This window comes from Aspergillus sydowii (genome assembly GCF_001890705.1).
Source record: "Aspergillus sydowii CBS 593.65 unplaced genomic scaffold ASPSYscaffold_5, whole genome shotgun sequence".
NCBI lineage: Eukaryota > Fungi > Ascomycota > Eurotiomycetes > Eurotiales > Aspergillaceae > Aspergillus > Aspergillus sydowii.
The window spans coordinates 75,218-98,863 of record NW_024467863.1 but is presented as its reverse complement, the minus strand read 5'-3'; the positions used below and the strand labels follow the sequence as shown (position 1 = coordinate 98,863).

Here is a 23,646-nt window from a genome sequence, read left to right as displayed (position 1 = left end):
CAGGCACGGTATGCGAGCCCTCCGTCTCTAGTACGGCGAAAAAATTGACTCGACGATGGTATAATGTAACAAATCCCTCTCCACAATTCTTTATCACCAAGCCAGCAATATGTATTTCGGAAAATGTAAAAAGAGCATTACAGCTTCGCTCCCTCCTTAACATCTCCAATCTTCAGCTTCGGCGAATACTTCTTCAAGACACCTTCATTGTGGTACTGCAAGCATGTAAAACCAAGTCAGCGCCCCATGTTCATCTCACGTGTGCGCCCCAAGAAACATGTCGGCTATTGAAAACAAACCGAACGAAGGGAAGTAGAGAAAGAAAGTGGACGTACCTTCCAAAATTGCTTCGAAGCATCCTTTCCTGCAACGCGCTTCAGAATCTTTGCTCCTCCGGGGTGCTCATCGATGAAGTTTGTGACGTCGTAGACAGCGCTGTCCACGATGATGTAGAGACCCTTGTCGGGTGAGTTGTGGGATGCGACGTCGGCGGGAGTGAACGACTTGCTCATTTTGGGTTGTTATTTTTCAATATCAGTAGATGAAGGTTTAACCTGATGTATGCGGATTGATGAGAAGGCTGCGTTGTCGAGAATCAGTTGTATTTAGCTGGAGTTCGGCCGAGATGATGGGGTGCGGGATGGCAGACTGGAGTAGCTGTACCTCGGCTTTGGGATTCCGGAGCCGCGGCCGATGACATTTACGGAGATTGTGATTGGATCATGAGACCGTTGAGCCATATGAACGGAATATTTCTCTATAGAACGGAATTGGGTAGTTATGCACGATGCATGTTTTGATATTGTACAACATCTAGTACTTGAAATTAATCAATCCCGGCTCTTTTCCCCTGCCGCCCCCTGTCCCTTCGATTTCCGCTCGGTGCCCAGCGTCTCAAGGTCCTTCTTCTTGTAGTAATGCGGTGCGACTTCCACCAGCCATTCAGCCTGGAGGGGCATATTACTACGCATATACTCTTTGCTTGTGAGAACCAACTCAAAGTAGATCACCCATCGCGGGTTCACCTCGAACAGAGTGCTTGACGGATGTAAATATACCGTTTGTCCTGTTTTGATGGTGCGGTAACTGTCACCACCGCGCTGGAGACGCGCTGCGTTCGGGAAGAAGCCGGCAGTGATGGACTTTTGGATGGGAATGAGGTTGTTTGAGCCACAGGAGCTGACCGTTACCTCGACGCGGTCGCAGAGCTTCGCGAGCTGATCACGCACGTCACGCGCTCGAGTAAGACTACGTTGCTGTAGGAAGTTTTCTTTTGCCCAGACGTAGCTGAAATCGGAGTCGACCCATTGATTCCAGATGTTGAGGAGCGTTAGGTGGTCGCCGCCGTCTTTGACTGTGAATCGATTCCGTGCACTGTCTGCGTGGATCTTCTTGTCCTTTGGCCGGAAGAAAAGCGCACTGGCTTCGCCCAGCATCGAGACAATCGAGAGAACCTCTTCCACACAGCCTTGACTATCGGCAGCCAGGATTGCCTTGGCGAGCATCGGGTCTGTTGGGAATTCAGCCATTTGTCGCCCAATCTTGGTCAGCTCCCCGCGGTCGTTCAGTGCTCCTAACGCATAAAGCTGTTCCAGTGCCCGAATGATCGTCTCCGCCGGCGGCGGATCCATGAAATCAAACTCAAGAAGTTGGTCAATTCCAAGCGACTTGAGCATCAAAATCACGCTGCTTAGGTTGGTCCGTTGAATTTCAGGTGTCGTACTCTCCTCTAGCTCGTTATAGTATGCCCATTTGGTATATAACCGGAAACATTTTCCAGGCCCGACTCGACCTGCTCGACCCGCTCGTTGGTTTGCTGATGCTCTCGAGCAGGGCGTGACCACAAGACTCTCCATGCCGGTTCGGGGGTTGAAGACATTCTCCTTAACAAAACCAGGGTCAATCACGTAAACAATCCCGTCAATTGTTAAACTTGTCTCCGCAATATTGGTAGCTAACACGACCTTGCGGGCTTTGGGGGGCGTTGGTTCGAAGATCTTAGCTTGCATATCGGACGGTAGATTAGCGTAAATTGGACATATAATCATTTCTGGTATTTTGTTTCCAAGCTTCCTTGCTGTTTCTTGTAAACTTTGCTCGGCTGCCTCGATTTCTTCCTGGCCGGTGAAAAAGACAAGAACATCTCCCGGGCCTTGGGAAACGTGAATTTGGAATACTGTCGTAATGGCAGCAGCGAGGTAGTTAGCCTCTGGCTGCTGCGTGTAGTGAATGTCGACATTGTACATGCGCCCAGGGATATTGAAGATAGGAGCATTATCGAAATAGCTTTGGAACTTCTGCGCATCCATGGTTGCAGAAGAGATCAGCAATTTTAGATCTGGCCGCGCCTTGGCAATATCTTTTAGAAGACCGCAAGCAATATCTGTTGGCACTGTACGTTCGTGTGCCTCATCAATCATTAGAGCTGAATACTGCCCTAAATCCGGCTCCGTGAGGAGCTCACGCAGCAGCATGCCATCCGTCATATATTTCAGTACCGTTTTGTCGCTCGTGTTGTCCTCAAATCGAATAGAATAGCCGACCTCGTTGCCTATCTTCACACCCATCTCTTCTGCAACGCGTGATGCAACACTCATAGCTGCAACTCGTCGTGGTTGCGTACAGCCAACCTTCATTCCGTTCTTGGTATACCCTGCTTCATGGAGATATTGCGGAAGCTGAGTCGTCTTTCCGGATCCAGTTTCTCCAACAATGATGAGAACCTGGTGATCTTCAACTGCTTGAATGATTTGGTCTCGGAATTGGTATATGGGAAGTTTTTTCCGGGTGTCCTCGATGCTTTGGGCCTTCTTCTCGGCCTCGTCAAGTTTCTCTTGAAGCATGCGCTGTTCCTGGGTCATAGTCTTGCGTGTGCCCTTCATCTGGGCGTCCATGGTGAAATTGATCTTCTGCGTATCATCAAAAACATATTCGTAATCTCCTTCGTCAACGAACTCTGCCCGATTGATCTGGGCCTTAGCCTTGGCTGTCTGCTCCAGCTCCCATTCCTCATGCTCTGTAACGAACTTCTCTTGGCCAAGTTCATCGCGATCCACGTAGCGCTTGTAAAGAGCGTCCTCCTTTTTCTTCCGATCAATTTTCCCCTTCTCTGTTATATAGTCTTCTGGCATCATATACCCGTCGCGGTGGTCATCGATCCGTAGCCGCTCCTCTGCGATTCGCAATACCTCACGATTGCGCGCAAACTCCTCCTTCTCTCTCCGCGTCAGATTCGGGTTTTCACGCAGTTCCTGCGCCTCTTCTGCGACTTGTCTCCTTAGCAGAGCTAGGCGTTCCGTTTCTCGCTTTTTGAGATACTCTTGTCGCGACCGCAGCCTCAGGTCCGGCATAGCAGCCGCCCTAGCTTTAGAATCATCTGCCAACGCCCGTCGTTTTGCAGCCTCACTATCCTTTGTCCGATCCTCAACGATTTTCTTCGACCGTTTATCATCTTTGCTCGCCAGTCGTTTCGCGAGGGCATCACGCTCTTCAAGATCCCGTTCCCGGTCCCGCTCTGCGCGCTGATCGGGGTCCAAATCAGCCGAATTCTCCCTCGACCGCGGTGAGGCACGCCCGTCGTCTAACCTCGTCCTCTTAGCCGGTGATTCCTCGAGCTCCTCGCCAGTATCTTGCATTTCTTCCTCTTCGAAAACCTCCTCATCTCCCCATCGATCCTCGAAATCATCCACATCACGTCGTCTCAACTTCTTCGACCGATGCCGATCCCGACTATGTTCGCGCTCTCTCTTCCGGCTTTCCTCCTTCTCCGAGGGACCACTCCGGCTCTTACTGTCCCTATCCCCATCATGATATTTGTCGCGCCTCTTCCTCCCCCTGTCTTTCCTCTCAGCTTCAACGTTCCTTGGGCCCAACGAACTCGCACTCGCAGTTGCTCCCTCATCATCAATCTCATCCATATCCAAAAAGCGATATTTCTTCTTTTCTTTCCCCGCCGCGCTAGCTTTCGCGTCTCGACCCCCGCCGCTGGTCCCAGCGCTGGTAGTTGTGCTAGTTGTAGACTTCCCAACCCGCTTGTAGAGTTCAGAGCAGAATGCGCTGATCTCACCCACATCACCATCTAAGAATGGCGCTAACTTATCCTGAAGCGAGGAGGATGATTTCGCGGAGGTCGCGGTGGCGAGAAAGAAGTCGACAACGGTAGGGTCCGACGCATTCGTCAGACGGAGCAATGAGTCCGAAACAAAGGTCCGGTTGTCCATATTGTGTTATTTTTCAATGAATAGGGCGGTTGTGGTGACAAGGTTAAGGTAAAGAAGTCTGCGGGTAGTGGTGATTCTTCGAGGACTTAGCGATGACTGTCAGTGGTAACCAGGCATCGTCGCCCTGAATAAGATGGTGTTTTTGAATGGCCAGTCATGCAGTAAACAGGCTTTGAATGAAAAATGACCATCCGATCCGGGCGGAACGAGAAATTGGTCGTCGCTCTGATAATAAGAAGTTGAAACCAAGTCGGAGAGCAACTCGCCGCCTTCGAAGCCGATGCCAAGAAACGCTCTGTTACCTTGGGAGTAGTGGCAGAGGACCTCTGTCAAACGTCAGGCACACTCACTGCTTCGACAATGATGTACAGGTGGTCTTTGCTATGCACGGAACCATTTTATATGTGAATTAGAGTTGGGCAGCGAGTCTGCCGAGCATCGCCGATATCTTTCAACGAGGACACATTCAATAATGGGCCTCGACTGTGGAGATTTCCCCGTTTCTAGATCCCCAATACAATAACAACAACAATATGGACCCTTCAGAAGTGGTTATATCCGCACTAAAGGACAGAAACATATATCCGAAACGCGACGAGATTGCAGCGGCTTTTCATGATATTGCCAGCGGTGTCAAGAATACAGAATGGGTGCACGAGCATCTAACCTCGGACACGCTTCTATCGCAAGAGGAATTGAAGCTGTATGCTGTCTTTTCCTGACGCATTTGAACCCATATCTAATGGTACTAAAATTGCTAATAGTAATGACTTTTTTTTATAGGTATTCGATACTCGAAGGTTCGGGAACTCTACACACGCTTCTCGCCGACGCGAACTTCGATTCCACGCGACCTTTCCTCGATGGAGACCTTCAAAGGGCAATTCGAGTGCTGAACACATCTACGGCTGAAATACAGAAGCAAACTGATATTCTGACATCTCAGTATGAAGTTTTGAACCGACAGCAAAAGCGAGACGACAATCGGGGATCCAGACAAAACAGGGAGGTGGAAAGGTTACGACGAAAGCATGACGCAGAAAGGCAGAATATGGTTGTTGCGGTAATTGTTTGACCTTTTACTTGACATTATGAGCCGTCGCTAAGAAGGATGTCCAGTTGAGTGAGTTGGCTCATGAATTCGACGCCAACCTGAAGAATGAGGCGGAGAAATCGACGATGGACGGGAAAAAGATACTCTCTGCCTTGACGACGCAGTTGAAAAAGAACGACAAGCTACTGTCGGACCTTGAGGCTCTTGCGACTGAAGTAAAGTCTTCTGATGGCGATGCCTCTATCATGAAGCGAACGTCAGCATTAAGCACAGCCCTCGCTCAATATGTCGCCGAAGAGATATACTGCCGGCTTGACCGCTTGTATTTGGAGAGAATACTCGGCAGCAGTAAATCTTCCGCAGATGACCCGACGAACAAAGAGGTTGAGGCTGTAGTTGGCTTGGAGCAAGAAATGCAATCTCTCTACCCAGAAATCGACATCTTGGCCGAAATGTCGACCAAGCAACAGTTTGTAGAGCCCATACTCCGGCAACTCCAGAATCACCATGGTCAGCTGCGTATTGCATCCCATCAGAGACTCGATTTGGTGAGACCCCTACGCCATGTCTGCCTTGAGGTTAACCTAACACTTCCCAGATTCTGGAAACAGTCACAGATATGGCGGCACATATAGAGAGCCTTATTGAAACCCTGCAAGATTGGGAGTCATTTTGTGCGACGGTTGAAACCCTTGCTTCGAAATATCGATCCGAGGTCGGTGACCAGATCTTAGACTCGACCAGTTCAAGGCGAGAAACAATGAGAAGGTTCTCTACCCAACCTACACCTGTGGCGTCCCAACCTGGGAGACGATCTGGCACTTTTCCAGAATCGGAGGCACTAGGTGGGCTCTTGCGCCGTCTAGGCCTACCATCTGAGGCTGTCTTCCGGGCCGAGGAAGTCGACGGAGGAATCCGGTCTTTATCCCAACAGAGACAGCACATGCTTGATGGTATGCACAGTTATGCCATGGCCAGTGATTCACCCCTGGCGACTGAGCTTCTTCCAACAGACCGGGCAATTAGGCTGCTTTTTTCTTCGTTGGAAGCTGACTCTCTATGCGCCGCCTCTCTATCAAGTGTGGAACATGAGAGGAGCCTCTCGGTGCTCGAGTCAAAACTAAGCCGTATTCAGAAAGGCATTCAGAATCTCAACCAGGATGTTGTTTATCAACGGGACAAGAACCAGGAAAAGTTCCTCGAGAAGTGGGGGTAGCGGCACTGTCTCAGGATGTCGGGTGCCTTGTTTTTTCCAGCTGAGATCTGCGGTTTACACCCAAGCCTGGCATTCTTACAACACGGCGCAAGTAGCCGCCAATGCAAATTTAGACCGATGCTTATCAAATCAGTACCTGCGTGTATCTGCCATGCTTACGCTCCTTGAAAGGCCAACGCGCCACACGTGCGAACCATTCGCCGATTTAATTGTGGCTAGTGCCGCGCCATATGGGCAGCAAACATGAATAATGGAAGTGACCACTCGACAACCTGCGCCTTTGTCTCCCAAAAAACTTTAACCTGCGGCTCCGTCACCCAACTGTGGGCTTTGGCTTCTGGAGTTAGGAGTAAGGATATATGCAAACAGCGTGCGCCGGTGGGAGACAATGCAGAAAGGAAATATTGGTATATATTTTGGCTCATATGAACAACCCTTGTGCAAGGACATTTGTTACCGCTCCAGAACAATGCAATATGGCTGGCCTCGTGCCTGGAAATCACTCTAAATCATACCTACTCCGTAGTTGACAGCACAGCCACCAATGGCACCGCCACATCCTATTAAAGACCACAAGATCCAATCACCCAGCAACTACATGCGCAGTTCTTCCGGCACCTGGCCAAGCGAACATCAAAATATTAGGTTTGCAACTGCATCCATAGGGATGACGTGAGTCCGAGAAGCTCCCCGGAATGTCGGCCTGTCCCGCTAGGTATCTCCTGTCGCCACCCTCCATCCCAGTCACCGATTCCTTCGTTGCCCTGATCACCTCGTATGAAGCCGAACCCGCATTTTCACCTTGAAATAAACATAAAATAAACTAGAAATCGTAATAATAGCACACTGTTGTAGCCTCCAGGAATCAATATCTGCTATCCGCATTCAGAACCGCGTGGTTCGGTCTTCATTATAAAGTCACCTGCTCCTTGTCCCGCCTGGTGTTTGCGAAACCCGCCCGGCTGACTTGGAGAGCCATAACGGAATCGAGTCTAGTGACCGTAGAAGCAGCTGTGGTCGAGGAATCTCATGGAAAGCCGGTAAGGATGGCACCACAGCTAACTACGTAACTGGACATTGCTGAGGTGGTGGGCTGTGCGATCTCGGGCTGTTTTCCAACACTTGCTAGTAGTATGTGTTAGGCTTTCCCCTCTTCTCTTCAGCCTCGTTAGATCTAGTGGAATTGATATAATGCATGGCTATCTAGGCTGCAGTGGTATATGAAGTTAGGCAGGTACCCGATACGGCCCCTGAGAGTTATTATTTGCTGCTTCGGGACAGGTCTCGCTCCATCCATCCAATCCATCCCATCTCACACTCCCGGCCGGGACTTCATCTCGTAAGGCTTTTCTTTTGGCCTCCCGAGATCTTTTGAAATTGTCTCCTCAGTCAAATATCAAAGCGACCTTGTTCACTCTATGTGAATATTTTATATATAGCATAGAAAGAAACCCCTAGCCGGAGCACTCATGAGTCGGCCCGTATTCTGATACCGAATCAGGCGCTCGTCTTTGAACCCATGACGTCGACCACATGTTCTTCGTTCATGACAACGTCTTGAAGAAGACTTACTATCGTCGCAGGTGAAACATCCCAAGGTATCCCTCTTCTTTGTTAGCTGCTATTATGTGGTGCCTTTGTGTTTTGCTCTTGTTGTTAGCCCTTTGTCTGGAGATCGATCTCGTTTCAGAACGAGTATACTCTGACCCCATCAAACATTCATTCACCTATATTTGTACTCGAAATCATCATACATACCCAGAGCGTCTGCGCGTCCGCCTGTTAAATATATACTCGTCTGCTGCCGGGGCTGTACTGTGGTTCGCATTGCATCAAGAAGTTGCTAGAAAAGCGGGATGAGCCTCATTGAGATACCTTTGCTAACATGTACCCCCCAATGGAGATTCGAACAAGAAAGGTCATTCGCAGATACGTGTCCAGGGACGGTGGGGGGACACTAAAGCGTCCAAAGACCTTCGACCGAGAAGAATACTATTACAGGCGCCATGCTCAGCGGAACCGGTGCGAGGAGCGATACTCACCAACTCATCGCATAATCGAACCACGGGAGCCACTGCGACCTAAAACAAGCCTCAACACACTGTGGAAGCGAGATTTATCGCCTGTCCGGAGCCAACCCTTCAAGATGCGCTTGCCATATGCCAGGCGAGTGGCACCGGTTAGAGATAATTTCGAACCTGAATCATCAGGAGGCCGTGCTAGATCTGCCCGCCCCTTTGTCGTCGATCCCGCCCCGGAAATAAGATACGCTTGGCCAAAAAGTGAGAGACCAAGATCCCCATCACCTGAGATTCGTTGTGTCTCGCCGCGAAGGTCCTCTTCAAGAAGGCCATCCCCTCGACCCTTGGAAAGAGAAGAAAACACTACCGTGATCGTCGATGAGATCCCACGGAGACCCAGGTCACTGGAACGACCTAACGGCGCCAGACCACCACGCGAGAGGACGCCAGTTGTTGAGCGTGAGCCGGTCAAACGGAAACAACACCCTGTTGAGATCCACCAGTCTCCAGAGCAAAGAAAAGGACGGGAGAGAAGTTCGGGAAGACGGCGAGTCCGGTTCGCGGAAGACATCCATTATGAAGAGTATGGAAGCCGGTCCCCAAAGCGCAATGAGCATCACCAGCCTGAATGCGATAGCGACAAAAGAGAAAATATACGCCGCCGTATCCAGGAGCGGAGAATCCCAATTGATGTTGATGGCAGGTCTAGTGTCAGGCGTTTGTCGCCAGAGAAAACGACGGCATACCGGATAATCGATAGAGAAACACTCAGGTCAAGACCATCTGAAAGACCTCGTCTTCGGCCTCGGATTATCCAAGATGGGGACCGCGAACTCTCCGAAGCAAGTGATCGCATCTACGCCGCAGCTCGGCGAAGAAGAGATCAAGTAAGGGATCTCTACGACTTTGTACCACATTCAAGCTCAAGATGGAGGAATCGATTTGACGACATAGACTTCAGCTCGGACGACGACAGTTATCTTCTGTCTCGACGACATGGCCGCCGCTGGCGATGAAGGAGCCCAGATATTATTTCCAAACACATTGGAAATTTTTATTTCAGAGGCTGGGACTCGTGTAACATATCATTTAGCGAATTTATTTTGTTTTGGTGGAGAATATACACCAAAGGCGGCGTTCGAGAGGAATGGAGTTTCGTCAGAGCGTTCCCGTTTCGAAGACTATAGCTGGGCTCGGTTTTATGAAGTGAAACATTTATGCGTGATAAAGGCGTTATCTCTGTAGCCTTTTTTTTTTTTTTTCTTTTTTCCCCTTCTCTTTAATATTCCCCGACACAGGAAGGCTGTGAAGCAATTGGCGCCAACTCCAGAGGGAGGAGACCGCGGTCATCATCAAAGTCAAAATTGGCTAAACTGTCGGCTGAAATAGTGCCCGATCATCTCATGCCCACCACTCCACCAGGGCTTCGCCTGGACGGAGGGTCAAGGTTTCCATGATGATTCCACCAACTAATACCCGTTAAAGATTTATAATGAACCCTATGAGTGAGGCGACAACTTTCTGCAGTATACCAATTTGCATCGATCGTGAACGCCATTCGTGTGCTTCTCCCTAAGTCATCGCTTCAGAGCAGGTAGGTGTTCATGTGCTAAGCGGCCTCATTGTGAACGAGGTGCTTTATTCAAATGTACTACTACGGTTGGCCTCGAACTAAAAGCTCAAAACTCTTAAGCAGAATACTCACAACTTACTAATATCCTGCTGGTGGATTGATTCTTCTCATCGCAATCATTCTCATCCCTTGTCTTTCGCCTCGCCCCGACTCTCTCGGCCTCTCCCTTACCATTCACCTCAGTCAACCCTCACCTGTTATCGTTTCGGTTTGATATACGATAGGTTGGCGATATCACAATCCGGGCGAAGTCCGACCATGCGCTTATCATCTACGATACCGCGGTACATCTATCAGTATAGGCGTACGAGTCGCGGCGCTATTTTTATTCTCTCAAGCAATTGCGATCCGTCGTGATGAACGTTTGTGCCGCTGGGGGTGGATCCCTGGTCAATGATACAAACATAAAACAGACGAACGGGCTATTATACCTGCCCAAAGAAGCGGGAAATGACACGAACTTCAACTGCCCGGACGTGTTCGATATCAAACCAGAGCAGGCCTTGGAACTCTTGTGCGTCTGTATGGACAAACTCGCAGCAATGCAAACAGTTAGCATGCTAGGCCCTCAGGACGGCGATTCCTATCAGGGTCCTGAGGAGACGCCAACACAGGCGCCCGAATTGCATGTCTACGGTGACGGTCGCGATCGCATCCAACAGTCCGTCCTGTCTAGGCGTTTCGTCTCGAAGCGAGAACCACCGATAACTCTAAGGGAATATCTCTCGCGACTTCATCGCTACTGTCCATTGTCCACAGGGGTGTATCTTGCCGCAAGCCTATTCATCACTAGAATAGCAAACGTCGACCGAGTCATAGCGGTGAACCGGAAGAATATTCATCGCCTGGTACTCGCTGGTCTGCGCGTAGCGATGAAGACGCTTGAGGACCTCAGCTATTCGCATGGCCGGGTTGCTAAAGTTGGAGGAGTGTCAGACTGGGAACTCACTCGACTGGAAATCAGTTTCTGTTTTCTCGCAGATTTCGAACTACGTGTCGACAAACAAATGCTAGCTGAGCAGGCAATGGTTCTACAATGGCACATGACACACTCGTCCTCGCCCAATCTGGACACTTAACCTTGAACCTTTTTTTTTTTTGGCGATTTCGCTGTTGGCATAACATCTGGAAGGTGAGACCGAATCTCACTAAGGAAGAACCAGTCGACACATGATCTGGCGTTGCGCTCGTAACGTTCAATCTTTTATTTTGTTTATCTTTATTCTTCTAGATACCCCTTGTGTACTTTCAATAGCACTAAAACGTTTTTACAATAAGCGAGGGTTTGAATACGAAAACAACGCGGTTGCCTAGTATGGCGAGTGATTGATAGTTAACTACAGCGTATAAACGGCTGAGTAATAGGTGACTTCGGTGTGTTTGCCCATGGCCGTTCAATCGGAAAACCATAATTACACCAAACTCAAGAAGAATGGATTTGTAACTTGCAAATGGTAAAAAGTTGTATTTGAGGTGCCATTCGTCCCTTCGTCAGCGTTGTTGCTAAAAGTCCCTGAGGCGCAAAAAAGTGATCGTCCTCTGGCTGGACAGTTTTCGTGTCCGCAGCCTCTCGTCTCCCTCGTTGACAACCAAGTAATTTGTTCAGCCCCGAGTCTTTTTCCCCCTTTATTATACGGCCTCGTTTTCTTCTCAGTTTTCCTTTAATCCTCTTTAATTTGACGACATCATTGAATATCGGCAGTCATTGTCTTTTTGGTTGTTTATGACCTCCGGATTGCTTCTTTGAGTCCGCATAGCGCCTCCCCGAACTCGTATCGTGTCACGTCTCGGCTCCGCGGTTCCCGACTTTCTTCGCCCAATTTTCTATTTACTCCCGTTATCCCGTCGAATTTCCTAGCCGGAGAAGAATAGACAGATTATGTCGTCTGGGGGTTCCTCGTCCGGGCCTCAGGCCGGCAGCAGCAACAACAGTTCTACTGCCTTCGGCTCAAGTCCGCCGTCCGCGCCCTCTGGCAAAAGCGCCGCGACTCCCCCGAAAGTCGCTACAGATGATATATCAGTTGAGCTAAAAAACATGAATACGGAACGAAGCCCTGCGCGGTCAATCCCGCTGGGTGAAGATATCATGCAGATTGCTCGAATCGGTGAGGTTTCTGTTATGAAAAAGCTGTTTGAGGAGAAAAAGTTCACTGCGAACCACACGGATGAGGAGGGAATTACCCCCTTACATGTGCGTCTGAATCTTTAGAGGACTGCAATTCATATGAGGAATAACCATGCTAACCCATGAACTTTACGGCTAGTGGGCCGCGATCAACAATCAATATGCGATGTGCAAGTTCCTACTTGAGTCCGGAGCCGATGTAAACGCAAAAGGAGGAGATTCAGTCGCCACACCTGCGATGTGGGCAGCTCAGCGGTGCCACTATTATATTGTGCATTTGTTGCTTCAGAACGGAGCTGATCCACTTCTTACTGACGTCCAAGGCTATAATATCCTCCACCTCGCAACGATCGACGGAAACGCGTTCTTACTCGTATTGCTCCTCCACCAGGAGATACCGGTTGATGTTGTCGACCAGCAGGGTCATACGGGGTTGATGTGGGCGGCTTATAAAGGATATCCGGCGTGCGTGGATCTGTTTTTGCGTTGGGGCGCCAACCCAAACGCTGTTGATGACGGTGGGCTGGCACCTCTCCACTGGGCCCTTGTCAAGGGATCTCTGCCCTGTGTTCTGAAAATCCTCGAATATGGTGCCGATCGATTTGCAACGACAACGGACGGGAAGACGCCGGCCCTAGTAGCACAGGAAATGAATACAAGGCATGTCTGGTTCCGTGCCCTGAACGAGTGTGGCTACGATGTGGAGGGGAATCGGAAGGTTCTCCCCTTGGGTTTAGCCCCCTACGTGAGGGACAAGAGCATCATGTCTAAATTCTTCTTCCTTTGGCCGTTCGTTCTGATTTTTGTGGTCGTATGGATCCTCAGTCACATGGTAATCTATTTCGCCATCCCCATTGCTATTGTGGCAGTATTTGGGCTGCAATGGGTGGCCAAGAAGGCTGCCAGCCAGGGTCCTACTGAATATCGGTTCATTCAAAAAACGGTAAGAACAAGTATGTCTTCCGAAGCCATCGTAATGTGCTGATGACTTTTTTTAGCCATTCTTGGCCGGTGTTTTCGCGGGCTCGTTATTTTGGGTATTTATCAGATATTTGCTCTATGTTTTGCCAGGTAAGGACTTGTCCACAACTTAATGTCTCGCGTGCTGTACTAATATACGAAACTGCAGCAACATACTCCACGCATCCCTTTTTGAACTTAGGTTTCGCTATATTCTCCTCGTTGACGACGTACTTCTACTTCTACTCAATGGTTGCGGATCCAGGGTATGTACCGAAGCTTGGCAGCAGGAACCAGCAAAAATCGGTGATCGGCGAACTGTTTGATGAGTGGAAGTTTGACGAAGAGAACTTCTGCGTCTACTGCATGATTCGAAGACCCCTTCGTAGCAAACACTGCAAGCGCTGCGCCCGTTGCGTCGCAAAACATGACCAGTAAGACTTGCAAGGCCAATCCTGCCCCAATTTTAAAGGCTAATTCATGCAGTCACTGCCCCTGGATTGATAACTGCGTCGGTACCAACAACTTGCGGCAGTTTGTTTTGTACATTATCTGTTTGGAAGTTGGTATTATCTTATTCCTGCATTTGACGTTCAATTGTGAGTACACATCGTTCCCGACGACTTGAGAAAGACACTAACATGGGTAAGACATCAACGGGCTACCAGCGCCCGCGGAACCGAAGTGCAGCGTCCTGAATGACCAGATATGTGACTTTGTGCTTCGCGATACCTTCACTCTTCTCCTTGATATTTGGATAGCTGTCCAGCTGGTCTGGATTACTATGCTTGGCGCTGTTCAGCTGGTTCAGGTCTCTCGAAACCAGACAACGTACGAAAACATGAGAGGTCACTCGATGGACCGAAGCTATCCCAGCTCGCGGGCTTTCGCTTCTGCGGTTGCAGCGGGCACGACCTCACTCGACGCCGCCGGTCTTTCAGCTTCTGGTCAAGGCCCGAATCCTGCATTGGGCCAAGGGGGACATCGTCACCGAGGCGGCTGCTTAAAACAATGGTCATCTCTGCTCGGGTTCGATACGTTCTTTGCAACCGCACGCGAGGGCCTTCGAGATGGTCCCCGCGCTGCACGGCCAAAGAATCCTTTCTCACGCGGCATCGCCACCAACTGCCGAGACTTCTGGTGTGATCCAGCACCTTATTTCGGGAAGCGAGAACCCGGCTCCGCAATGCTTGGTGGTGAAATTGTTAACTATAACCGGATGTATGAGTCTCCATCAAGAATGCACGGTAGTGGCGACTACCGAAGCGTGGCATACGAAGACGACGTCGTGTAAACCGGATTTGCACTAGATGCTTTAATTGACGAAAAAAGCGAGTCCTAAGGGGGATATAATATTACGTCTGTTGGGTAATGCGGAGGGGTTGTTCTTTGTATAATGTTGCATATACAGTTTCAACGTTCCCATTCGCCTGTATATACTGCGAATCATGATTAATTAACCATCCACGATAATGTAGTATTAGTATATTTTTCCCAGGATTGTTGCACACCGAGTCAGCTAACTCGAAGTACGTAGCAGAACCACCCGGGAGACAGGCCGACACTTCCCTGTTGAAGAATCCGCTGGGTAAATGAAAAATACACGGCTTGGAACCTGTAAAAAAAAAATTCATGGAAGAGTCGACGATTTATCATTACAGAAGAACCGAAGATCCGATATCGCACATCCGCCGTAAATTTTCAGTTCCATTGCACCCTGTGTTTCAATACGTACTTAATAAGCTAATAATAAGTTTCCATGTCTCAGCTGCACCCGCGAGAGTCGCTCTTTACCGATTTAGCGCCGCATTCCAAGTGGAACTGGAACTCAAATCCCACACTAGCATCTTATCTCGGCTAGAAAGGGCGTTTGATGTTGCGTTTTTGAGACCCCGGATGGGGCCACGCGGTTCGTTGTCTGGTTAGCGAATCCGCATGGTCAAACTTTCCGACTCTTCAGAGTGAGTCTTGGGACTTGGCCGTGGGAGGCGGAAACCTAAACGACTGTTCAGGCCCAGGAAACTTGTTGAGGTGAAGAATCATGGGTATAACGTTCGAACGCTCCTGTGGGAGGATCCTGGTACGTAGTCTAGTCGAAGCAGATTAAGAATTTTCTCCGAGCATCTGAGAATCGTTCGAGCCGCAGTCTGTTTCCTACATCGTACAAAGAAGCGTTGGAGACAGACCCCACGCACGGCCATGCATCCATATATGCCCGTATTTATTTCAATTTTTATTATTTTACTTTATATTTTTTTTTACCCCCGTCGCTGAAAGAACACACGGATAGGCTCTTCACGGCATCATAAGTCTGCCAAAGGTGGAGACGGTTGATTAGATTGATTAGGGCTGTGTATGAGCGCAATGTGCAATATACCATCCTCACAGAACAAGGGACGCCCAGAATCCCAAATCCAGGATCATAGTGCACCCAAATGAGTTGTGCGGTATGCGAAAGTACCACTTTGAACGACCATTCCATCCAAGCCCCCGCTCCTTCGCCTCGGCCTTATACGTGGGAGGAAACTATCGTCGACTCGTCGAGTGGTCCGATGCAGGTCAGTCGGTGTCCTTCCGCTGCATCTGCGCGAACTGCACAGTCCATGCTGGGATTCAGGTACCTGGACTGGTACCTACCTTAGGTAAGGGTCTGGAATCTTTCTGGCTGGCGATCAGCAGACGTATAGAGCTCGCAGCTGTCAAGTCCCAGCAACTCTATAGACTATTGACAGTCAGAACTTCAGGGATCTAGACAAGGATTTCCTGAAGCAGACCACCAATCCTACTTCGAGTGTAATACAAGTTCCCAGCCCATCTCCGAGTGTGAACCGAGGCTAGAAAAAAAGAAAAAAAGGAAGGAGGGAAGGAACACGACACGATCGTCAAGCCAACCAAAGACGAGTCGGGCTCTTCAAGTCGGTGAGTTTGGTGGTTGAATTTTGCTTGTTTCTTCAGTTAATTCAAAACAAGGCTGTGCTGCGCCCGGCTCAGGCTTTGTAGAGTATGGACTATGGATGGACTTATGGAGTCATGTTTCTTTGGTGCAGTGGATACTCTCGCGCACAGGAATCAATAAGAATCCGTGTGGGTGACCCGGCAGTCAATTGGTTACGTAGGAGCTGATCAATCTGATATGATAATTGTTTCTTAGCCGCCCTTTCCCAGCAGCTCCTTCGAGCTAATTGCTGGTTGCTTTTGGCGGGCCATAAACCGAGAAATAAATTATGTACAAGAACAACAATGGATTATTATTAATTTCTACCGCCAGGGAGCTAAGATCACCATCCTCCCAGACCAGCGGGACGCCGGGACCAAGCAGGAAGGACGAATGGAAGGATTCAAATGGTGCCATCAGATAACAAGTGAAAATTTTATCTGATGATCAGATTATCGGAACCACAATCCAATCAGTGGCATTGGATGGGTCTTGGGCTGGGCAAGCCAACGCTATTTTGGACCTCGTGTGAAGACGACCCAGTCTCGCTTGTCACCTTCAACAGTCATTGGTTATCCTCAAGAGGGATTCCTCACTTGGTCCGTGATCTGCATTGCAAATAACAACCAGTGTCTGAGCTTTTGGACTTCTCCGAGGTCTCTTCCTCTTTTTTTTTTTTCTCTGTGCGATTGCGACCGACTGAACCTGGTCTGGCCTAGCGTGGGTCGTGCTAATGTACTCGGAGTCGAGACGAAGAGGGGAAAGAGCTGCATAAATCTCCATGTGAATCTGTCTATGGCCTATGCCTACTCGCCGTAGAACTTAGGCGGCCCTTGCAACCCTTGCCATACGTTAGAAAGAAAATAAGAAAGGTAAAATTAACGGTGAAATGTCTATATAACCAACCAAAATTACACAATAAATGCCAAGTGGAATCCATCTTCTCCCTCCCACGTTAATGTATTCCATACATCGGCGCAAGCGGGTCCACCAGCTCTTCGTTAATTATTTTTTGGGTTTGAATTTTTCTTTTCTTTCCCCCCCCCCTCCCTCTCAGAGCATAGCGCGGAATCTGGTGTCCGGCACCGCCGCGTTCTCAAGTTGCTCTCCGAAAATCGATTCCACCATTTCGCCACCTCGTGCGGCCAGAACCGACAGGAGACTGTCGCTCAATCCATGTGTCTGCTCATTGCTGCCTTGTAACCAGATTCCAGCGTTTGCACTAACTTTGCTCTGGTCCAGGTCGACGCGGTAATCTCGGCTCGGGGTCCAACGATCCTGCGTAGCCGGTCGCAGCTGTTGGACCTTGTTAAGGAGCTGTTCGTGGGCGTTGCGGTTGTACCCCGTGGCGACCATGAGCGCGTCTACCTCCAACACCTCCTTTCCGTCGCCGACGAGGCTATCGCTACCCTCCTTCACAGCCTTGACATGCAATCGCATCCGTCGCTTTGGTCCATAATGCTCAACACGTGTAATCTTGCGGCCGGGAAGGATGCGATGCTGCCATTGGGTCTCGTCGGGATTCTTGACTCTTTGGAGATACATCTCATTGTAGATTTCCTCAATGAGCTCGATTCTGACAACGCTGTAGTTCGTGGCTTTGTCGGCCTTGAGGGAGCGTTGGCGCTCAGCGGGCGAGAGGTTATAGAACTTGTCGGTTCTTTCTGGGTTGAAAACTTCGTTCACACTGGCGTTGAATTAGTCTCGGCGGGTGCGCGCAGAACGGTAATGACTTACAAAGGAGAATCGTCACTGGGTCTCATGGCAGTGTCCCTCATGATGAGCGAAGTCCTGGAGTTGGGATACCGCTTCTGGAGGTCTTGGAAGATTTCAGCAGCACTTTGGCCACTTCCAAGGACCGCGATGTTATAGGGCTCATTGTTGTCCTTGAGCAATGTTGGCAGGGTAGTGCAGTACTTCGAGGAGTGCATGATCCTGGCATCTTGAGGAAGCTCGGCTGGTAGTTTCGCAGTTCCTCCGAGGGCGAGCACAACCTTGCGCGCGCTTCTCGATGAGATTTCGCCGGTTTCTACGTTGCGAGATAGAACTGTAAAGTAGTCGACGACGGTGCTATCCGGATTTGACTTTCCGGGGACCACTTCAATCACCTCCTCGCCGTAGGCCACGACATCGGAGAATTGCTGCGCACACCATCGCATGTAGTCTTCGAACTCCATACGCGCCGGTGTAAAGGTACTCAGGTTCGTGAAATGAATCAGGCGATCATTCTGATGAAGGTAGTTGAGGAAGGTGAAGCTGCTGCGGGGATCACGGAGAGTGGCGAGATCCTTGATAAAGGATATTTGCATTCTTGAGCCGGGAACCAGCATGCCTGAGTGCCAGGCAAACTGTTTCTGGCGCTCCAGGAAGGCCACCTTCGGCTGCCAGCCCGAGGTGGGCGCGCATTTGTTCAAGCATGGATCGAGGGCATCATGCAGAGCAATTGCAATTGATAGCGAAGCAGGTCCAAACCCCACGCACAGAAGGTCGTGCAGCTCGTCCGGGGGAGTTGGTCTCAGTCGCTGAGCACCACGTTGCTGCGCAAGAGACATCTTGCGATAGCTCCGGAAGTCACCCTCGGGTTTTCGCTCAACAGGTTCCATTGGTATGGCAGGTACCCTTTCTGCGGAGAAGAAAAACAGAAGCAGGGGAGGGAGCTTTCGGGCTATCAGAAGAGCAGATCGGAGGGAAGATGGAGCTTGGAGAGAGAAGATGGGATCGTCGGAGAGGTAGAAGGGGACTGCCTGTTATATATGGCTGGGGTGGAAATCGAGCAACATGGGAAATCAGGCCCATCATGCTAGCGGGGGTTCTCCTCCCGTAATATGACGGAAATTGCAAAATTGTAGAATCGTACCGGAATAAAATACAGTGGGAACCAAGACACCGCGAGAGAGTGGAATCGTCCTTTGGCAGCGGGCCGCCAAATGGCGTTGTAACTTGTCAAGGAGGGTAGTTGGGTTCCACCAGAGCACGAAATGACGATTCACAGCTCTTTGGGATCCGAACACGCCACAGCGAGTGCAAGGTACGCCGGCGTGCTTGGCCTTGAGAGTTGAGACCTTGACATCTTGGTCAAGGGAACTCTTCAGCCAGGGCCCCGCAGTCCGAGCTCTCGGCCCATTCAGCCTGGCAAGGAGGTGGGATGATGGACACGAGACGAGAATCCGCTTCTGCCCGATGTCGGGAATGATTCTCACTTGCCGACGGAGTTGGCGAATATCTCAGGTGCGCTGACTTGTTCCTACTCTTGGTGAGGATGGAGAAATTGTTCCGTTTGAGCGTTTGCGTATATGCTGCGTCAGAGACCCAGTATCATTCCCACGTTCTATGCAGGCCAATATGTAAGAGCTCGAAACCGTGGGGTATTTGAACTTTGCTTCTCTGCATGTTCTGTGCATACTCTCAGTATGTGGCCACTGCCTTCCTACTAACAGTTCAGGATAAAACCTACTTTCGATGCTCATCGTACACAGGATAATATGTTTACGCAGGAACGTATATACATACATTCCTCACAACCACTATCCCAAAATCCAAACATTCAGCTTTCTAGGGCGCATTATCCTTGTCCTCCCCCACACCAAAGGCGCATAAGACGCAGCTCAATGTCAATCTTGCGCCGATATTTTCCTCTCTGATCTAAGAGGGAAAAATGCAAGGAAGAGAAAAAAACAGAAGCCATCGGTCACTGCCAATCGAAATATCTCCAAATGCCATAAGCTCCTATCCCATTCTCTCTACTCGACGGGCCTCCCAACCTACCACCCGCGGACCCTGAATGAGCTGCCTGATGCCTCTCCAAGCCGACATGGATTGACATAACGCATGGAACGTCAGCGTCTCAATAGCGGCGCCTCGCCAATTACCTACACGTGGTAGATGCCAGAGCTCTCCCCTGGCCATGCTTTCGGCTAATACAGCGCCCGTTACAGGACGGAACTGGGACAATAACTGGGGCCATAACCAAAACATAAAACATTCAGAAAGCTTGAAGCATATTAGAGCTTGATCATGGTCATAACTGAGCGGGGCCTCTTTTTGGCGCTTGTCTCGCGTCCACAGTAGCTCCTGGCTTTCGGCAGTCCAGCAGTAGCACTAACTACTCTTAGTCTGTACGTAAGATCCCACTCCATATCTCACTTATAATTCTCAAAGCAGGGCGTTCCGTTTTCCAAGATCTAATCTTCGTGTCTCCGATTAGAAACACCTGCATCTTGGTTGGTTAGAAGGCCCAAAGTTCCCCTCCACGTACGGAGGTGCGAAAATGCGACTACTCGTACAAGAGCCCCCACCCATCCATGATTTGTGCACATCACTCTTATTATTGGGAGATTCCGACTGTCATGTTCTTAATTACTACCTACGTATTGCCTGACTTACAAATTCGAGCGGGGCTGGGGCTCTCCCACCCTAGGTACCATGCGAACTGTCGAAAGACGGGTAGGGTACTCCTATATCAAAGTCTGATGGCAAACGGACCATGTCCAAGTCCAATATCCCAGGAGCCTCGAGCCGCCTCGGTAAACACAAAGTACAGATGCCATGGTCTCTTCATAGTGCTCGGAAAGTCCCTGGCTGTGTCACTGCCACCAGCTGCGAGAATGGACGTACTTGTTATTCTAAGCTTCAGAGCACCTGGTAAATGTATATCGACTATTGCAAACATGGGAGCGGAGAATCCGGCCGTAAGTCGATACCTTGGGCATCTTAAAAGCCTCTGCATCCCATGCGGTTCAGAAGCAGACTATTATGTTCTAAATTGCGACATATTCGAGAGTTGATTTGCTTAATGCTAACCCTGAAAGCCGCAAGTTACATACGAACGGACTTCAATCAAGCTCGTCCTAGTGCAGTACCCTTCTCGCTTGTTAAATCATTTGACTAGCCAGCCCATGATCGAATGACAACCATGAGAGCATTGCTTTGTCTAGTCAATCCCATTGCATTTTTACAGCTGCGAGCACCGCTTACTCAAGGAAGCCAGTCTGTCGCCGTTCGATCTGGCAGGACTCTTCTCGTATCATCCACCTGCTGACATGGCATTCCCTCTCAGATATAGAGTATTTGTTCCGTACAAAGGAATCAAACCTTTCGGTTATGGCAGCCTCCTTGCTTAATTGTCATCCCTTACGGCCTCTGACACCTCGATGCTTGGGGGGGGCCGCCGGAACCTTCGTTATCTTTAAGATGCCTTGGAATATTCTGGATTCAGCGGATATAGCCTCACAGCCATGCTGTGGTTAGATATTATTTGGGTCTTCGCGATCGGGGCTACCGGGCTGAGCTTATTCAACGCAAGTCACCATTGCTCCCCGATCCTCCCGCTTTGACGGACTAACTTTGATCTGGATGTCCAGAGTGGGATAAACAGGCTCGAAGACAATGCAGCATCTTGGAGTCTCAATTTCACACAATGGATGCAATGCTATCGTGATAAACCTCTATCATCAATAGTCCCTACCCCTTGGATATAATGTGAAAGTATAAGCGACATGCGCCTGCAAGGTCTTGCGATACGGGGTTATTATTGACAACTCGGAAGAGCAATGTGTCCATAATCTAAAGCAGCGGTCTTATCTAGGGGTTTGGGGGGGGAAACAAGGAAGTTGAGAGGATATGCTACGCAGGGATGCCTCAAAATCCGACTATAGATTAGTAGATACTGATATATCACACTCAGCTCGCGGGCTCGAGTAAGAGATTAGATATCGGCTCGCAAAACTGGGGAAAATTCACCAAAACAGGCGGTGTAAGGGACTGTTGATTTAAAGTTGCGCCGTATGCAAGATCTAACTAGAACTAGTGAATCTATACCGGTACAGGTACTCGACTGTCCAGCAACACCGGTGGGGGTTGTCCATCCCAAAGCCTTCGCCAAATTAAAATGCCCGGTCTATTGAGTCAAGGGTTAAAGAGATCGATATTCTGGATTGCCATTACCGTGAAATTTTAGTGTTGTAGCAAAAAGCGGTCTACAATATCGAACCCAGTGTGTAGGGATGAAGTAATATATATTTGAGTAACTAGTCGTCAGGGACAACGGAGCCTTCTGTCTCGATAGCCCAGCAACATTGCTTTTCACCAAAATTATCCCTATCAGCAGACGAGGGAGCCGTGTCGGTTCTAGTTTGCCAATAAGGCTAGTTGCAATCACAGTACGGCATATTACGAATGAACTTGAGACACTGCTAGGATCAACCACCAACCGCCAGCATCCAACCATCCGGCATGGCGGAAGTATCTGGGCTAGATGAAAATCCAGGTCTGACTATCAAGGGATGAACACCGCCAGTCGCAGTTACTCCATTGATGATGTCGATATTCTGGATACGTCAGACGAGGGGGCATTCGGCTGTCACACGTGGAGAGAGGGGCTTGTTGCGATCTTCACGCGTAGTACTCCCACCCATCCCAGACCCAGACCACCCAGGCACTCACCCATGGCTAGTAACAACTACCTGGTTGAAGCAACCCCTAGCAGCTTGTAGACGATGAATTTGGATACCTGTGAGCTGCTGCGAAGGTCCCAACCTCATTGGTTCCGGTTTTCTGCTTGCGCGGCGCCGCTTGGTACCTAATCTCAGACAAGTCAGAGCCTCTCTATTCTATTCTTTTAGAGGAAGATGACTCATTGTTTACTTGAGGCTCATGTTTAGGTATCAGCTTCGCCACTCAAATCAGCCCAACTGGCGATGATGATTCCAGTTGTGCACCTGGTGGCGACGCCGCCTGAGTAGTAAGCAAAGCATAGACAGTAATAATTGAGGCACATGCAAGGGAGAATTTGCGCGTTGGGCTGATGATCCCATCTTGCCTGGAGTCCCCGCGTCTTATCGATACCGGTACGCTTCCCTCCCCATTCAATGAATCAGGGCTGCACGTATGCCGCCGTGTCGGAATGAGGAAATGGATACAAGTTTATCCAAACCAACAATTTTCAGTAGATGACAATATCCAATATCCATAGCTAGCAGTGTTTCAATGTCTTGTCTGATGATTGGGTATCAGAATGTCACGTATGGTTTGATGTGGAGCGACGCGTGATGTCCCGCGCTAGTCTATTCTGGGTGGACATCAACAACAACTGACGCGACGGTTGCGCGTGGAAGAATAACATCCTAGAGTCCCGCTCCAGGATTGGCCGCAGAAGACGAGCGACTCGAACGGCTGATGCTCTCCATGTCAGGCACGGTGTCAACTTTTTCCTCCATCAGCCTGGGTCTCGTCCAAGCTGCTGTCCATCCACCCATCAACTCAATTCCATGTACTTCCCACATGCTCCATCTCTGCCGTGCTATTCCAACTGATTATTGCCCTTCATTTGAAGTCTAAAACAGGACTCCCCCTCCGTCCCGTAAGGGAAATTCCCTCGGGCGATTTTCTTCAGCGAGGGTTCGCCGCTGCATACCGCAACTTGAGTTCCATCAATATCCGCAAGCGCCCCTCTCGATCCATACGTCCGCTCATCCCTTTCTTCGC

General features: G+C 49.7%; 5 protein-coding genes across 5 annotated transcripts; 3 read left to right on the top strand and 2 right to left on the bottom strand.

Moving 5' to 3' along the window:
* Positions 1–137: 137 nt before the first annotated feature.
* ASPSYDRAFT_152263 (cytochrome b5-like heme/steroid binding domain-containing protein) lies at positions 138–512 on the bottom strand (the record flags this gene model as incomplete). The annotated part of the gene is made up of 2 exons (XM_040842174.1): positions 138–215; positions 336–512. The coding sequence occupies 2 exons, from the start codon at positions 510–512 to the stop codon at positions 138–140; spliced, it is 255 nt and encodes an 84-aa protein (XP_040702235.1).
* Positions 513–4,487: 3,975 nt separating this feature from the next.
* Positions 4,488–6,612, top strand: ASPSYDRAFT_944182 (uncharacterized protein). The gene is made up of 4 exons (XM_040852964.1): positions 4,488–4,923; positions 5,004–5,289; positions 5,340–5,822; positions 5,873–6,612. The coding sequence occupies exons 1-4, from the start codon at positions 4,754–4,756 to the stop codon at positions 6,488–6,490; spliced, it is 1,557 nt and encodes a 518-aa protein (XP_040702234.1). The 5' UTR covers positions 4,488–4,753; the 3' UTR covers positions 6,491–6,612.
* Positions 6,613–8,387: 1,775 nt separating this feature from the next.
* Positions 8,388–11,223, top strand: ASPSYDRAFT_57735 (putative cyclin-dependent protein kinase complex component; the record flags this gene model as incomplete). Its single annotated transcript, XM_040849421.1, has 3 exons — positions 8,388–9,486; positions 10,101–10,105; positions 10,558–11,223. The coding sequence occupies 3 exons, from the start codon at positions 8,388–8,390 to the stop codon at positions 11,221–11,223; spliced, it is 1,770 nt and encodes a 589-aa protein (XP_040702233.1).
* Positions 11,224–12,023: 800 nt separating this feature from the next.
* ASPSYDRAFT_152099 (ankyrin repeat domain-containing DHHC palmitoyltransferase family protein) lies at positions 12,024–14,523 on the top strand (the record flags this gene model as incomplete). The annotated part of the gene is made up of 6 exons (XM_040842160.1): positions 12,024–12,335; positions 12,409–13,212; positions 13,268–13,340; positions 13,399–13,663; positions 13,716–13,828; positions 13,880–14,523. The coding sequence occupies 6 exons, from the start codon at positions 12,024–12,026 to the stop codon at positions 14,521–14,523; spliced, it is 2,211 nt and encodes a 736-aa protein (XP_040702232.1).
* Positions 14,524–15,867: 1,344 nt separating this feature from the next.
* On the bottom strand, positions 15,868–18,767 carry ASPSYDRAFT_89177 (uncharacterized protein; the record flags this gene model as incomplete). Its single annotated transcript, XM_040852123.1, has 3 exons — positions 15,868–15,951; positions 17,251–17,851; positions 17,902–18,767. 3 exons carry the CDS (start codon positions 18,765–18,767, stop codon positions 15,868–15,870), a joined length of 1,551 nt encoding a protein of 516 aa, XP_040702231.1.
* Between the last annotated feature and the right edge of the window lie 4,879 nt (positions 18,768–23,646).

Bases quoted from the DNA above. Each gene is read 5' to 3' on its own strand.
- ASPSYDRAFT_944182 (XM_040852964.1), top strand. From the start codon at position 4,754: ATGGACCCTTCAGAAGTGGTTATATCCGCACTAAAGGACAGAAACATA. The intron at 4,924-5,003 runs GTATGCTGTCTT...TTTTTTTTATAG, and splicing joins TCGCAAGAGGAATTGAAGCT to GTATTCGATACTCGAAGGTT. The intron at 5,290-5,339 runs GTTTGACCTTTT...AAGGATGTCCAG, and splicing joins ATATGGTTGTTGCGGTAATT to TTGAGTGAGTTGGCTCATGA.